Raw genomic sequence first — 17,287 nt, 5'->3', positions numbered from 1 at the left:
AGGCACGCAAGGATTTCGCAACTGAACGGGAAAAACAAGGAGGAGACGCGAGAGGGGCGGACACATCAGGAATTCCCTTCGCTGACGTTTTTGCCCTGAAAGGAGAGACGGCGACGAAATTCAACAGTCGACAGTGCCCAGCTGGGCTGGTTAACTCGCCCCCGAATACTTCTGCTTCGCAGTAATCGTATACAGCGCTCTTAATACGTTTCAGTTCCCAAATTCTTAGTCCGCTTCTTTGGTCTCTGAAGAACAAACCGGATATCCACGGGAGGTTTCAACTTTGCCGCTATTCAATAACAATTGCAGTGTACCCTTAAGATGAATCCAAAAACATCTCTCCGTTAATCTTTTAACGACGTTTCAAGTACGCAGTCCGGTCAAAACAGTGTGGAAACGGAAAAATGAGCAAACATAGACTGAACACTTAGGGACCTCAACCTTTACGTTTGGACATTTTTTGAACTCGACTGTAAACATCGTGAACCCTCGAACTAAAAAGTTACTGTCAAGATGTCAGGATAACGTGATAAGGAATACTACGAATATCTACTGTACGTACAATATGGGACACGTAAAAAAAATAAGGGAAAGACCTGGCATAGAATCACAGATTCTGAAACAACCATGAGTCTGGAAAGAAACGGAAACAAGGGTCGGTAAAGAATATCGAATACCTCCGAGCACTTTGTAAAGAATGCGATAAAAAGTATTTACTCTTAAGTGAAACTCGAGCTCACGGTCATTATTTCTTATCCCCGTTAAACTTGAAGGTATGTAGACACTATTGTTCTCAACAGATTGAGTCCAAGCGATTGAAAAGAGGATATACACCAATTCGAAGAATGTTTTGCGTGGTTGTAATGGCTCGAGTTGTGCCTGGATACAGTTACTAAAATGACGTAGATCGCTCTCATTCTCACTTTTCCTCCCACCAGTTCACCGTGACTCATTAGATGACCGGTGCAAGAGCGTTTCTTCATTCGTAAGGTAATCATAATCCCACGCTCACACCGGCTGGAGTGCAGCAGCGCAGTCTTCACGGCGCATTTCTTGTCGGCATGTTACACCGAACGCTAACAACCCTCGATAACGCCGACTCAACTTCTCTCGCATTGTGCAGGCTCGTCAATGGTGCCAGTAAAACCGGACCGAGTTGAACTTTAGCACCTACTTCAAACCCTACGTAGGGTTTAAGGATAGTAAAGCGATTGAATTGATCTTACTTTGACGCTAACGATAAGAATTTCCGAAATTTCCTGACGTTCCAAGATTAGGTTCAAAGTAGAGTCTGTTTAACACCTCCTTTAACCCTCCAGAGGCAGTAAATTTCAATTTAAAAAAACAAGGATGAAAAAGTTCTGCGAACTGATCGAAAGACAGTTGAAAATTGATGGACTGATGAGACGTTATACTCATTGAAAACTGCGCCTGAAATTCAACTAACGATTCTTTTAGGTTGGATGGACGTATATATTTAGTCATTAATGAAAAAGATCTGCCGAGAAATCAGAAGGTAACCGAAATTTGGCCGACTAAAATGGCATACCAATTAAATACGCAAGGAACGAAGGTTGTAGAAGACATGAAAGAGTATCGAGCGCTTAGACCATGTGGTCTTTTACGAAAACCGTGAAACATTTTTTAGGTAAAACGGTTGTTTATAGCAGCGGATTTAGCAGCGGTAATTCGTGCAGCGCATTACCCTGGCGATGAATTAAGCGAGGAACAAACAGATTGGCCAAGTAGTAAATGGTATAATAGTCGGCTAAATGGAGGCGGCACCTTGTTATGCAAAAGCGGGAATGCCGGTGAACAAGCGAGCCAGGAGGAGACGAAGGAATGCGGTGGCCGACGTGTTCCGGTAATAGCGTTCGTTTACACTGCCTTTTAACATAGCTGAAGGGACTTGACATTTGTGCCTCTCTTTTCCTTCGGTCTTGTCGCCGATCCGGAGATACCCATGCATGCAGAGAGTGCGAAGCACGGAAGCAAGAAACGGTCCATCGTTTCGATCGGCGATGACGACGATGATCGTCTGCAGCGTTAAAAAGAGCGTGAAAATTGATCTCGTATATGCTCATGCGGGACGGAGACCAGCCAACGTCAGGTTAAGAGCCCAAGGATCGCATCTCGGAAAGGAGAGGAGCTCCTAGGAACAAGAAGAAAGACGCCGTGGTCGGAGCTGTGACACAATTTAAGGTCCTGGCCCTGGAGTTGCTGCTGGGTCCGTTTTTGCTTCGAAAACCGAACGCGTCTCGCGCCGCGCGAATCCCTCGGATATCTCTCGCCCCCCTGCATTATTTTATTAGGATGAATAATGGATGCGCGTCACTTACACGGTATGCATAAGTTGCACGCTTCCATCACCCGGTCCTCCACGTCCACCAGCATTCATACATTCACCGTCCGCTGCCAGATTCGCGGCAATCTGTTTGTCGCCTCATTTTGTTATTCCTCCTGTCTTCGACCCTCCCGGTATTTTCTTATTTCTCTTATTCTGCTCCTCTTACTCTTTTAAATTTCTTTTTGTTTCTTCTCTTCAACGATCTTCTCTATAACGATATGTTCGTCCGGTGTGTAGGTAAGTATATTAATGTTCTAAACGGTGAAAATACCCCTTAAGTTATTTGCTGGAACTACGCGGCTACACTGTATGCAGGGAGTGCCGTACTCTGAATTTCAATCCGCATCGCCTCGCGCTCCTTGGCCTATCAATAAGCCGACTCTGTAGGTGGTACGGTATCAAGCCATGCATCTTCTTTTCTCTTAATGTTTTTTATACATACTTATACGTATACATATCTACGGCCGAGGGTAAAATATTTGCTATGTCAATCAAGCTTACAGGCATTAAATACGCCGAGGAAAATTACTCATGGCTGTGTAAGCTATACTTGGTACAGCACTTGGCTATTTTCAGTTTTCGAATAAAATCGAGAAACGTGCTTCTGATTACAAAATTGAAAATTAGTTTCTACATGTAACTAGAAAATTTCTCTTCGAATATAGCCACTCGTAGCACATTTTCACGTAACTGGTGCGACGGTTTAATGATGATGAAACAATAAATAAAGTGATTTTAACGTTTCATTTCACTGAATAACATAGTAAACTATTCAAACAGATTAATCCTAGAATTGCCAAAGAACTTAATATTGGTAACTATAATCACACTGTAAATAGTTTCTTGTAATAAAGTTTCTTGTCATTGTCATAATTTAACGGGAAAAGGAAGCGATTTTCAAAAATCACTCTATTCTACAGATCTAAACGGCGACTTGCGTAATTTCGATGCAAAAAAATATTAATAACTTTTGCCTACCAACGTTCTTCAACCTTTCAACAATGCTTATAGAATCGCGAAGTAAGAATTTTTCTTGCGAATTCTGCAATTCGATAAAGAGATCGCAATTAAGACATTCCCACGCGTTTATCACGTAAAATTTTTTCATCTCACGATAAGTTTATCCGAAGGCCACGATTACTTGGTATGCATCGAGTATCCATTCGCGGCATGTGAATAAGGTACAAGGTGAATCGGTACATAGACAATGAATTCGGATATGCAGTAGAACCGGGGGATAACGGACGGTAAAAATTCTCTGATCTCGCGCGGGCTTTCTGCAGTCCGCAGCCTCATTCTCTCCCTTTTTACTCCCCCTTCAGCTCGTCAAAGGACGGCGGGATTCTCACGGGGCGACAGTTTCCGCGGCGGCATCACGGCCCCGACTTACATTCGCGCGGCCGCGAAAGTGCGACATCGCTCAATGTCAATCCCACTTGGCTTGAGGAGAAGATCCGCAGGACGATTTGAATGCGCGGCTACCTCCGGCTCCTCGGCCCGTTTCGGCCGCGGCCGCATTCCGCGTTTCCTCTCTTCTGCGCCGAAAATTCACATCCGTCGGTTTATTTTTACCGCACGTATTCACCGCGATGCTGAGACAATTAGACAGATTTGGTTCGAATCTAGAATTCTTCCGTAGATCGAGAATCACGCTTCAATCGTTTCCCGATTCCTTAAATCAGGAATGGCTCGAATTTAAATTTAATGAGATCTCATGAAATTTCATTCAAGCTTCCAGCAAGGCGGTATAAATATTTTTTGGAAATCACGAAAATCCTATCGTGAAATCTTTTCATACCTATGAAGCAGAGTCTCAAAAAGTCTTGACAGTTTCGATCTGGGCAATTTTTCAAATTCATTTCATCAGTAACTTCTAGCCTTTCGATCCCAGTTTCGAATAACGCAATCATAACTTTTTCGTCGTAATGCGCTAAGTGTAACGGCAAGTTGAAATTTTACGAGAAGAAAGAAAACACGAAGTATAAGATAATAGAATTGAACAAATCGGAGACAGAAATGGATCAAAGCTAGGTAAAATTTTGAATATAAGTATGAAATTCGATGCATGATGTTCATTCATAGAAGGTTCTCACAGGCACGGATATAATTCAATCAAAGACTTAAATCCGAAGAATATATCCTCGCTAAAACTGTGAAGACATGTTACTGCGCGTGTCAACGCGAACACGAGTCAGATATTAAACACTGATAGGTGAAGACTACCTTAGGCTATGATTCAGTGTCAGTGGAATCCTAATATCTGACATTTGACTTCCGCATCGCCTTCAAAATTAGTTTTTTATGGTCCAAAACGATAAATTTTGATAAATTGAAACACGAGAATTTTTCCACAGTGAATACTAATATCAAAATCGAAATTTGACCAAGTCACCGCTTCACCTATTTCTGTAATAAAATGTTCGGAATATGACTTCCGGGTATAATTTATCGGCTAGTGTAATGGGGTGTCGCCCAATAGTTACCGAGGTGGCTGGCAGTGTTGGGACTTGAGAGTTAACGGGTATATATCTCAAGAGTGAAGAGATGTGAGAGAGTCGGTATAACAGTGACGTTAAATCGGTTACAGTGGAGGTCAGGGCAGGGGACAGACCGAACGAGGGGTGGAAAACGGAACCGGGTATTATTATACGTCTGCGTATATCTGGCGTTGGCAGGGTGGCGAGACGGAAGCAACGCTAAGCGAACCGCATTACCAAATGTCGCAGAATCCCATCCACGACTCGGTTGTGTCCCATTGTTATTGTGCGGTAAGTGGAGTGGTATCCATGGCGACCCCTCAGCTCCGTGCCAACATGGCGCCTATTTGCGATCCTACGCCAATCGAGGACGGTTTCGCTGTGTGTCTCGATGCACACCCTCGCAAATCCTCAACTCTTTCGCTCCGTCACCATTCGACAATTATTTTATACAATGCCAGACATTCCATGCCGAGCATGGATCGCGTTGCGCACCTTTATCATGCACTTTCATCGCTTTTTGGCATTCCTGAGCTGAGGTCGACAAGTAAGTGGTCAGTCTTCTCGGTCCAAATGGCCAAAACTCCGAATGGTCCTAATTCTGCAAGTTTACGCAAGGAATTGACTCGATGTGTTGCTGCATTTGAGTGAAGCCACTATGTTTGCAGATATTCGTATTACCATACCGTCATAGAACCTCCATTTATATAGACTTTCGTCGATTTGGTACTAGTCTTGAAGTCTGGACATCGCGTAAGTGGCCCGTCTTCTTTCTTTCGGTAAGCTTATGGGGCGAATCGACTCAACGCAAGGATGTTTTACTTGAGTGAACTAACCCTGTTTTAAGGTTAGCTGATTATCGTTGAACGGGAATATAATCCTAATCCTTTTTCACCGTCCAACAGTTTTAAACATGATAAAATTTGCGAACAATTTCTTTCCTCAAATATTGATTCGAATAATTTGAATTGCCGAAATACTTACAACGATCCTGTATCATTGGCACAAATATCCCTACGTGAATAATCCAGATGCATCTTGTATCTCAAAAGTTGCGTATATACATGGGAAATCCTGCAAGCGACGCAATTACCCCGAGAATTTGGCGAAACCTGATCCCGAGGATAAAGAAAACTCCACGAGTAGCTCGTAGTTGCGAAGCGAAACGATAGGCTTCGGAGTGTGTGAAGAGGCGACGAGAAATCCCTAGAAGGAAATAAAATCCCATTCAACGGAACTGGATTCAGGTACATATTCAGTTTCATCGTAAACATTTTTATCTCGAGCGAAGAATAAACGTGTGTATATAGGCACGCGAGTGTGTGAAGGAAAGAGGAAATAGAATTTTCCGAATCCCAATCGGAATCGCTATTTCAATTCGGGATCGAGGAGCTGAAGAAAGAAGAGAGCGTCTGCAGGTATACGGAGCCGTGGAAAAGGGAGACAAAGATAAGGAAAAAAGAGAAGGGTGGGGGGTGGAAAATGGAGGAATGAGAAAAAGCGAAACACAAATGGCCGCGGATCGTAGGAACGGGGAAGAAGGGACGGAGCGGATGCCCGTCGAGGGAGACATTCAATTGTTTGACCGCAATGTCTTTTACCAAGATGGCGGCCGCCACCGCGACACGGTGTCCTCTTAATCGAGGCCGCCGCCACCCCCCGCAAGATATTTATGGATTTCCAGGGAATTGCCAACGAAATTGTCTTGTTTATAGCCTCTCCTTTCCACGGTTTACAATCCGGCCTCCGATATCTCGGCTCCGGGTACGCGGATCCGCCCGATCACCATGCTTCACTCGGATAACCTATTATCGGAAAGACCGACTCGATACACTCGACCGAATACCCATTCCGAAACTGGATCAACGCGATTCGCTCCCGACGCTCCGACTCTTCTCAATATCCGGCAAATTGATCACCCAACTCTTTCCAACTCCAGGTTACCGTGTAAAACACGAATTCCGAACTACTCGTTAACCTTTCAATACTGCGAGTATTTCAACTTCGTGACGTTATTGTAACGACGCGATGTGATAATTTGCATTTTATGAATCTTGGTAAACCGTAATCGAGTAAAACATGATTTGAAAAACTCACCTCGTTCAAAGTCAATCTATTAAAATTATGAAGTGGTGATTGTCGATTCAAATTTTCTCAACTTCCATTCTCGTTAAATTCTTGCTTTAAATTCTTCGACCCAATCTATACGATAAGAAAATTGATCGTGCCTATCCTTCTGCCGCGTATCAATTATACACGTAAAGAAAAATATTCTAGACTTCACATTTCCTCTAGTAAATACATGGCCAGTACATTTTTGGATTTAAATTATTTACAAATCCGATTAAAATAGTTACAAAACAAAAAGTAAGAATTACAATCTGCTCAGATAGATCTACCACAATTGATGTAGAATTGTCTGCAAAAAAGTGCTTTCCACATATTCACCACAGAATATCTAAAATTAAAATTACATTTTTTTTTTGTGTACCGTTGACGAGAACGCGGACAGGTTAAACATTAAAAAATCATGGTGACATCTATATGTAACGAACACGTGATCCTAATACTCTGGATCGCTTCAATGACGCCGTTTCGACTGTGTTCCCTGTGGTTTCTCGGGCTCCCGGGATTCGGATCCCTTTCGAGCGATGTGCATATGCCAGCTCCAGGCAGATCACGATCATCGATAAATTGCAAGCTCGTAGGTAGCGCACGTCTCGACAATGGGCTCTGCAGGCTCCTCGTCCTCCGGTTATACCAGACAGTTCGGGGCCACCGTGACAATTGACAATTGACAAATCACTCCGAGGGCTCCCCCCTCCCTTTCCTCCCTTTCCTCCCTTTTCCCCCTCCGCGGAATGATGTTCGTCGGCCATCTCCGTCAGCCTCTTCCATTCCGTTTCGTTCGTCGTCTCCGAGCCGCATTTTGCTGCTGCAACCCTCGCCAGCTAGCATCCCGGCAGCAGGGCGACGACGGGGTTGATCGTGACTATCGGTCTGACGACCCTGTTGGCGAGCAAATTTTTACACATATGTTTGCGTATCACGTGATGTGTACGTTCCTATGTATATCGGTTCCGGCAATTTTACATTCACGTCAGACCACGCCTGATTTATTGTAATGTACGTTTCGCGCTCGCCGTTTCTCCCCCTTCGAGGTAACTCTCTCTCTCGTTCTCTCTCTTTTTCTCTCTAAATCTCTCTGCCAAACCCCCTTCATCGTCGACGACCATTTTGTTTATTTTTGGTTCGTTTTTTTTTATCCTTCTTTTTATTCTTGCTCTTCAATCCTTGCAGGAGTTTTTACAATGAAGAGAAAAAAAGTCACATCGACTCAACATCGAGGTTATTGGCAGATCTGCTGTTACACGTATACTTATCACACGTATTAGTATGAAAAGAAAAGGGAATTACGAAGCACCGTTTTAGTATTTCATATTTTGAAAGAAAAAAAACGTATAGATAATAAAAATAATTTCAAATTATCGAATTTTGAAAAACGCGACAATTTTATTTGGAGGATGTGAAAATGTGTAAATTAGACGAATTAGAGCAAAGTAAAAATATGAAGAGGTAAAATGAAAGAAGAGTTAAAATGTTGAAAAATAAGAATACAGAAAGGTAGAAATGTAAAGAAATCAAAATGTAGATTGGTAAAAATGCAAAATCGTCAGATTGAATGTGTTAATACGAAAAAAAAGACGTAAATTCGGCCTGTAATTATTATTCTGGCAATCTGCATCTTTGCCTCACTATATTTTTCGGCTTTCTACATTTTCACAATATGTAAACCTCGATCAGTAGCACATTACTATAGATGAAAAACCATATTATGCCCATTGCAAAAATCATTGTTCTTTTAATATCGAGTACAACGAATAATTTTAAATTGGTAGAAATTATTCGTAACAAAAACTGCCCTATTGTTAGTCCGATAACATTTTCACATAAACTGAGAAAGCCGGTACTGTCGTCATTCGAAAATATGAATGAAATTCATGTAGGAAGATCAATTCAGTAATTCAGGATATTCATTGCTGATCGTTTAATCGCTTTTGAATAAATCACTGAAAGAATCCTCGTTCCTATACGATACTCGGGTTTGAGTTCCCTCTAATTCAAACTCTCATCAATTTAACAGGGTGATGAAAACGCGGGGTACCAATCTACACATGGTGTAGCCGACCGAGAAAAGCCGAGTGTGAGTTGCTGGAGCATCTCAACCACTGAATACTTTCACGCCATCTATATGGATATCAGGTCTAGTCGGAAATTTATTCGAACCACTGAATCAATTAGTATTTATTACGGTTTCATGGTCATCAGTCTTTCAGAAAATTTCTTTTCACTGTACCTCCTCCTCCTCTTTCTCACTCTCTTGGCACAAAAATCGTGCACACATAAACACAGCGTTTATTCAAGTATTATGAAAGAACAAATTGTTGAATTCGACACTCCACAAATCTTGACTCACTAATTGTATCACTAGACACTAAGCGATGTAATAAATTAATAGAAATACAAGATTTTAGTGGTATGTGAGTAATATCTTGACCGTATTAATCTGTTCTTGATCATAATAGGATTGGAATTGAAAACAGTTGGAAATTCAGTCGCCCATTTCTTCACAATAAGATGCAAGAAATTTTGTTGAGTGAATTCGAACAAGTGAAGAATCGCGTTGGGTAGAAACGTTAAGGATCAGTACGATATTACAAGGTACAGCTTCTTCAAAGGAGCTTATATGAGTAACGATGATTGCCCTTGGGCGGATAAGCGAGCAAGCGGCTAAAGATGTTCTGGTTTTTGTTGAAAGGTAATAATTATAAGAGATTTGTATGATACCTTGAACACATACACGCTGGGCTAGGACCGTCCGGCAAAGAGTCTCGGTGAAATTGCTATCGCGTGAGTCTTCACGGTTGTGCAAACAGGCTGCAGACAAAGAGAGGGAGAGAGAGAAAAAGAATAAAAAAGAGAAAGAGACAGAGATATCTGAGGGTGTGATAGACGCGTAAGAATCGCGGGCAAATATACATACCAACGTGTGCCTGCCGTTGTGAAATGAAAATGAAGAGAACCAAGGAGGGGTGGGGGGGGGGGGGACAACTGAGAATGAGACAAAGAAGTGAAGGGGAGGGATGCCACGCAGTTCGGAGAATTTTAACAAGAAGAACCCTCGCCGATGCCTCGAGGCGACGCCAGGCATCCATCCTCCGTAACAACTAACAAGAAAGCCGAGGATGCGAGACTGAAAAATAATGAAGTCTTTAAACCGCGGTGATGTGGCCATACTTAAGCCGTCGTTACACGTGAGAAAACTCTCCCCCAAACAGTTCGTATGCGATGAAGCACAGACGAATGCCTGGAGAAAAAGATACCTCGAAACTCAAACAGGGTGTAAAAACCTTTTCGAATATGGGCAATCGAGCATGCCCACCATGCAGTTTTTGGAGGTCATCCTTCGTAGACGAGACGGGACGGAGGATGTGCGGGATGAAACATAGCGAGAGTAATTTCACGGAGCAAATCAACCCCTAATCGTCGGACCAATCAGCGAACGGTTAGCTAATGTTGCGAGGGTATCCCGAGGGGGTTGTAAGCTGTAACTGTAACTGCGGGGTCGAGAAAGGGTGGCAAATTGGTAGGGAGAGCCGCGGTGCGATTTTATCGAGCGGGGAGTCGTGATGAATTACACCGTACGTATAATCTGATCTGATGATTCCAGATCCCGTCTTCTTGTCTGTTCGTTAAGCGATCATTTTTCCCGTGATATAAATTTTCTCGAATCCTGTAGGTAAGTATCGGAGCGTTTAATATAGTAAGAATGTGAAGAGAGGAGACGACAAGTTGGAAGGAATCATTCTGAAGCGAAAGAGATAAAGCCGGTCGTCCCATAATAATACATTTCTGCGAAGGACGAAGGGCTGAATACTGCGAGGGGAGTTTTGTCCCGGGCATATATAAGTTATCCCGAAAAGTAATTGTCTGGAACGTAAAATGTAAATAGCCGCCATGGCGAGGACTGTAGGGGTGGGAGAGCCATGCAGTGGCTCGAAAAGCGGGGATGGCAAACGGCTGTGCGGGGGATGATGTTTTGATAAGTTATTGATTGGCCTACAAGGGTGGGGTTTCGCCGCAGTGTCGCCATGGCGACGGTACTTGCGCGGTAGAACCTGCCGGTCGTTTAGGTAATACACTCAAGAATAGTTCGACGTGATTTGCCCGGAATCCGTGCGGACGAACAGCCCATCACCATCACGAATACCTAAAACTTGATTTCACCCCGGAAGCTCGAATTAATTTTGTAATTAATTATATTGCCGGGATCTAAATCGATTTCCCTTCAGCCCCCATCCTTCGAGTATATATAAACTTTCCAAGTTTCTTTTCTTTCCTCTCCGCAGCTAGTCTTTCACTAATTCCTGTCTTTTAGTAGAACAGTTGGCAAGTGTCCCCGGCGTTTCCTTCTCTCAAGGGAAACGCGCCCTTATTGGGAGGCCAGAAAACTGCAGTTCTGACCGATCTCATCGCCGAGGGTCTTTCGTGTCAATGTCAAAATTCGTTCTCGTCTGCGGGAACGAATCCCGAAGTCCTGATTCGGCGTACCATCGATCCGGGAATCGTTTCCGGGGCGTAAAATCGAGGGAAGGGAAAGGAAGTTCAGGTGAGCAAACAGCTCACGATGTCGACGGTGCGGAAAGTTCATCCTCCCCAAATTGCAAAGTTTTCATAATTATTGTTTCAATATACCGATGAATAATCAGCTACATAAATATTTACCACCTATTAGAGCCGTGTCGTTCTTGGTAGTCGTTGATGTTCTTCGTAATCGTGTATAAAATATGTACAGAGGTGAAACCTTCGTATCGAACGTCAAGACACGATCATACGAACGGTTTATTATATTATAAGTAAAAAGTAAACACGTGAATGGCGACACGATTTCCTACAAGGATCTTCGGTGTTCCGAGGTGAAGAAAGAAGGAAAGAAAGAAGAGTAAAAAAAAAACTTGCCAGCGTTATGTACGACCGCACGAAGAGTGGAAGACAATTTCCATAATAATATGTAAATCGGGCAGGATTACCTTATATTGCAAATTGGAAATTCAGCAGGCGTCCTGGACGAAACGCCTCCATCATTGCCGCGAGTAGCGGATGGCGGAGGCGTGAGTGAGGGGTAGTTTACCCCCGCCCTTATATATCACCCTCGATAATCTTCCAGGGGCTCGTTATACACATTAGCTAAACGGGTGCTGCGATTGGCTGGCAAACGAGCGGGGAGAGGAGTATTTTCTTTTATTTTACATCAAGTCTGAAGTGAGATTATGAGCCAAGCAATTTCGCCACGAGTATCAACGTTGAGCTTCAGATGATTTTGTTTTCGACGCTATGTTCAGTGGCTACGAAATCTGATGTCTGTTTCTAGGCTGCAAGGTTAGGATGCCGAACATGCGCCCGTCTACGGACATCGACAGCATCGAAGATTCCGATTCTGACGAGCTTAGCTCTTCGTTGACGAGCATAGTGACGCTCGACGACCTCCTGCACTACCTCGGTGAATGGCGTTTCGTAAATACGAGCCCCCACGACTCGATGAGTTTCTCGAAATTTGCATAACCTTACAGGAACTTTACCTTGGCTCCGAGGCGACTTTGGACTCTACCAGCGTATGGTGTCGGTTATGCTGATGCCTTTCGGCTTCTTTAACGTCTTCGTCTACTTCGGTCAAATGTTCATGACTCTAGTGCCCGAGGAGCACTGGTGCAGACTTCCCGAGGTCGACGGCATGTCTCGAGAGGAGGTCAGGCGCCGGGGAATACCTCCCAGTGAAGACGTACCCTACGAAGGTCACGAGCTTCCGTTCTCTCGGTGCTGGAGGTACGATGTACCGCTGGCGACTCTACTCTCGGTTCAAAGCCCGGACCCCAAGTGGCCTATGCAGCGCTGCCACAACTGGGAGTTCAAGTTCACGTCGAGCGATGTTCCATACACGACGATAGCTTCGGAGTTAGAATGGGTGAGCCAAACCTCTGAATTCGACGGATAAAGTTAACCGTTCTTGATAGTGAACGCTCGACTTTGATGTCGACCCTCAACTTCAATGGTCACTCTCAATTGTTCTTACGGATGAACTCTCAAAATTGAGAATGCACCCTCAAAACTTCAGAGTCAGGCTTCAACGTTGGGGATGAAAATGTAGTTTATTTCCACAAAGGGTCTCATTTCAGGTGTGCGACAAGCAGTACCTGGTGAACCTGGCGCAGAGCATTTTCTTCGTGGGTTCAATATTCGGCGGGATTCTGTTCGGCTGGATGGCAGACAAGTACGGAAGGATCCCGGTGCTAGTGGTGGCAAACATGTTCGGTTTTTTCGCCGGGATGGCGACGGTATTTGCACGATGTTTCTGGCACTTCGGAGTGTGCAGGTTCCTGGTCGGTTTCGCGTCCGACAACAATTTCACGATGATGTACATCCTGGTGCTCGAGTACGTCGGTCCGAAGTGGAGAACCTGGGTGGCGAACTTGTCGATCGCAATATGCTTTCCCTTGGCATGCTGCACGCTCCCGTGGCTGGTACTGGGTCTCTCAAATTGGAAGAGCATCGCTATCGCAACGTCAGCGCCGCTGGCATTTGCGATAGTGACGCCGATCGTGGTGCCCGAAAGCGTGAGGTGAATTCGATCTGACATCACCGGAAAGCAGTAGTCCACTTTTCGTATATTTTAGGTGGCTGGCTTGTCAAGGAAGACTGAGCGAAGCAATCAAGATAATGCGCAGGATCCAAAGGGTGAACAAAACCTCGGTGCCTGAGAGCCTGTACACCGATTTCAAAGAGGACTCGGAAAACGTAATACGGCTCATTCGCAACGAAGAGTCAAGGGTCTTGGACCTTCTGCGAACCCCGCGACTGCGGCGAATCACAATACTGTTGATAGCCATTTGGGGCATAATCGCTATGGTCTTCGACGGCCACATAAGGAACCTCGGCACCACGGGGCTCAACATATTCTTCACGTTCACCATATCCTCAGCGACGACCTTTCCCGCGGACATATTCGTCGCCTTCACCCTCGACTACTATGGCCGAAGGTGGTTGTCCTTCGCGTCGATGTTCCTCTCGGGCTTGGCCTGCTTTTTTGCCTCCATGACCAGCGGTGTGTACTTCGCTGCCTTCGGACTGGTCGGCAGGTTCCTGATCAACATATCGTACACCATTGGGCTGCAGTACGCCGCCGAACTTCTGCCGACGGTGGTGCGAGCGAAGGGAGTCGCTGTGATCCACATATTCGGGTACGCGACCGCCATCATCTCCCCCTTCATCGCGTACACGAGGATATTCGCCTGTCAAGTGCCGGTCATAGTTCTTGGGATTCTATCGACGATCGGCGGGATTCTTTGCCTTTTTCTACCGGAAACGCTGGACCAAGAACTGTCCCAAACGCTGCAGGTGATTATACCGTCGGGCAATTTACTCGGCGATTTTTCAACTCGATTAGAGCTGCACCGGGTGATCACGTAGGTAGGTATCATAGAAATATCGTGGGTGCGTTTTTTGTCCACCACTTTTTGTGACCAACGAGAGTAGATCATGTCGGACACGATCGCGGCATATGGCTGACGGCTGATCGGCGAGTAAGTATCATGCCGTGGGTAACCCGAGAGCCACTCGCTATCGGTTACACCTTGAATGGCCCGGAGATCATCGGACAGGAGACGCGGGCGAGGATATCAAGTTCGCCCATGAAATTAACCTTGACATTCTGAGACGGTCTAGTACTGTTGTAGATACGTTATTTCCTCCCTGGGTATGTAGATGCGATATCGAAACTAGACTGCAGCCGTTAATAACCGTGTTGCAGGAAGGCGAAGACTTCGGTAAGGACCAGAGGTTCTTCGACATGCCGTGCCTCGCGCCCAAGCAGCTTGAGCCCAAACCGAACAAGCATCATCTTCACGCCCAGCGGCCGGCGATCCGAGGCGAGATCCTGAGGAGCAGCATAATCTCGGGTGCCGTTGGGAGCAAGTATCGTCTTTCGGTCTGGTCGCGGCAAGTCAACTCTGAGGGAATGAGTCTGTCCTCGAGGAGCAACCGAGTAACGTTCAACGACAGTCGACCAGCCTCGTCAGGATCCAGCAAGACGAACATTTGAGACGTGAAATTGACCATCATGGCAAGCCTTCGTATGAAGCCAGGCTCTGCGTGGATGTGTTAACTCGATAGAGAAAGAGAAACAGCCGGATGTTAACCTCGAGCGGTGTTGTTAAGTCTGGGCGGTTAGAAAATCCTAGACGTTTAATGGTAGCGCAAATTCATCAACCCCGGACCACGGAGCTGATCGTCGTCTGATTAATGCGGAACTTGTTACATCGGGAGACCCAATGAATGTTCGGAATTAAATTTACTAGAATAACATGATCGAACTACTTTCAACGATACAGAGTAATCCGTTTGTAGCAAAGGACATGGCTTCGAAGCAAAAGGACTTTGTTACTCTGTCAAAATTGATCGAGACGTTTCTTCTTAATAAACATTTATGTAGGAACTTGATTCGTGGATGACAAATGGTGAATAAATTTGTCTAACACCAATCCTCAATCACTACTGATCCTTCGTGATCTATAATTTGCATCTCTTACAGGAAAAGTGATTGTATGAGCTTGTTTTGAGAAAGGTGTTTTGAAAACTTTCAAATAATTATTATAATAAATTTTTGGGCTTCTCCACACGTCTTCCAAGTCGAAAACAGATCTCCAATATCGATATCTTTTTTTCACTGACTTTCAACAAATCAAAATCAAATAACCACTGGATTCAACTGCACCTCGATAAAAAGCCAGGGTGTTTTGGAGTTGCTCGTCTCAAATTCCATTACACGTATTATTATTTCAACATATGTAAATACTACACCGGGTGTCAAGACATTAGCATAGAATGGTTAATAATCCAATAGCTTAAAAATGAGAAACCAGTGCTTATTCAACGTCGGTCTACTCAACGTCCGCCACGTTAGATCTGCCATTTCAAAACAACTCAAACGGTTGTAAAAGGCTTCCAAAAACGACGCTTTCTCGAAAGCTCACGTATTCCAAACCGCCAAAACACGAAGGAGTAACGACTGTTTCTCATAAATAGTGGTAAAAACTTTTGTCGTTATTTTGAACATGGAAACAAAATCCATACACTTTGGAGTCACGTTCTTCGAGCAAGCGTTTTCTTCGACATGCAAATGGCTTTGACCCGGGGTCGAAGGCTATTTTGAAAATACATTTTCTAAATTACGGAAATTAGGGCCACTCTTTCAGGTCAGGCCGAGGATAGCGCATGTGGTTTCGTTTAGCGGTGCATTCCTTGGATTGTGCCCGTAGTCTTGGCGCGGGCGGAGGAGGATTCAGGTTTCATTTCTTCTCGGAAAATGCATAAACAGCTAGTCTGCGACGGTATCGTCTGGTATTTTTTGCACGAAGGGGGCGACAAGGGGCGCGGCGTTAAGCTGGGGCCTGGAGGCGTGGCAGCCCGAAAACTGCGGGTGGCTACCTTAATGAATTGCAGTCTGAAGAAGGATTTTCACGGTTCTTCGACAAATTAGCAGAGTATATATATATATATATATATATATATATATATATATATATATAGTGTCGTTCGTGTGTCTCTGCGTCTGCAAAACACTGAAATTATCGAACAATACAGGATCAGCGGAAATTAGACTACTGACGAGGAAGGTTGAAAAACACTTCATTAATCTCGTCAACTTTTCGATTTTTCGTTGATCCTACAAATGTCATTTCCGTTTTGTTTTTTCGTACTCTTTTTCCTATTATACTTTCAAAGAAGCACGAGATCCAATAATACTGAAATTAATTTTCGATATCACTTCTGTCGACTTGTATGTACATACTGTAAAAGAATTTTTGCAGGCAGCTCGGAGATTTGGTATCAGATCTGGTTACTAGGTTGACATTCGTAGCATTAAATTGACACCAAATTATGGTTTACGCTGTAGTATAAGTCCGTGCTGAAATGTTGTTCACAGTGTAAAATAGCAAGAGTTAAGAAGTGAAAAGAGTCTGACTCTCTTTTGTAGAAAAAGAAGGAATCACTTGGCGCAGTGGCGAAGAGAAAAATCGTTGGACTTCAAAGGAGACGAAGTAATAAATAAAAATGTGTAGAAATTCGAGAGAAATATAAGTAGGTAAGAAGTCGATGTTGATAAATGTACAATTAGGCCACGGAAGAGTGCCGCCACTTCAACTATAACATATTTTAATTATACAGCCGAAGGTGTGACTACATAATACTAATATATAAATCCTTTGTAAACTGGTCGCGTAATATTAACGGAGTAAGAGAGAACTACAGAGTGTCGATTTGACGAGTTTTAATAAATTTGTCGTTTTTACGATTTTCCAGACGATTTGCATTCCCGAAGTTAAGGCGCGATCATGGGAGCAAGCTT

At 44.1% G+C, this 17,287-nt stretch overlaps 1 protein-coding gene across 1 annotated transcript; it reads left to right on the top strand.

Moving 5' to 3' along the window:
• Positions 1–1,540: 1,540 nt before the first annotated feature.
• On the top strand, positions 1,541–14,980 carry LOC124409040 (solute carrier family 22 member 13-like). Its single transcript, XM_046886432.1, has 8 exons — positions 1,541–1,573; positions 1,649–1,872; positions 4,935–5,371; positions 12,257–12,385; positions 12,477–12,847; positions 13,059–13,501; positions 13,557–14,277; positions 14,690–14,980. The coding sequence occupies exons 1-8, from the start codon at positions 1,541–1,543 to the stop codon at positions 14,978–14,980; spliced, it is 2,649 nt and encodes an 882-aa protein (XP_046742388.1).
• The last annotated feature ends 2,307 nt before the right edge of the window (positions 14,981–17,287 follow it).

Source organism: Diprion similis, chromosome 8, assembly GCF_021155765.1.
Source record: "Diprion similis isolate iyDipSimi1 chromosome 8, iyDipSimi1.1, whole genome shotgun sequence".
NCBI classification, from domain to species: Eukaryota; Metazoa; Arthropoda; class Insecta; order Hymenoptera; family Diprionidae; genus Diprion; species Diprion similis.
This window is presented reverse-complemented; position numbering and strand designations above follow the sequence as displayed.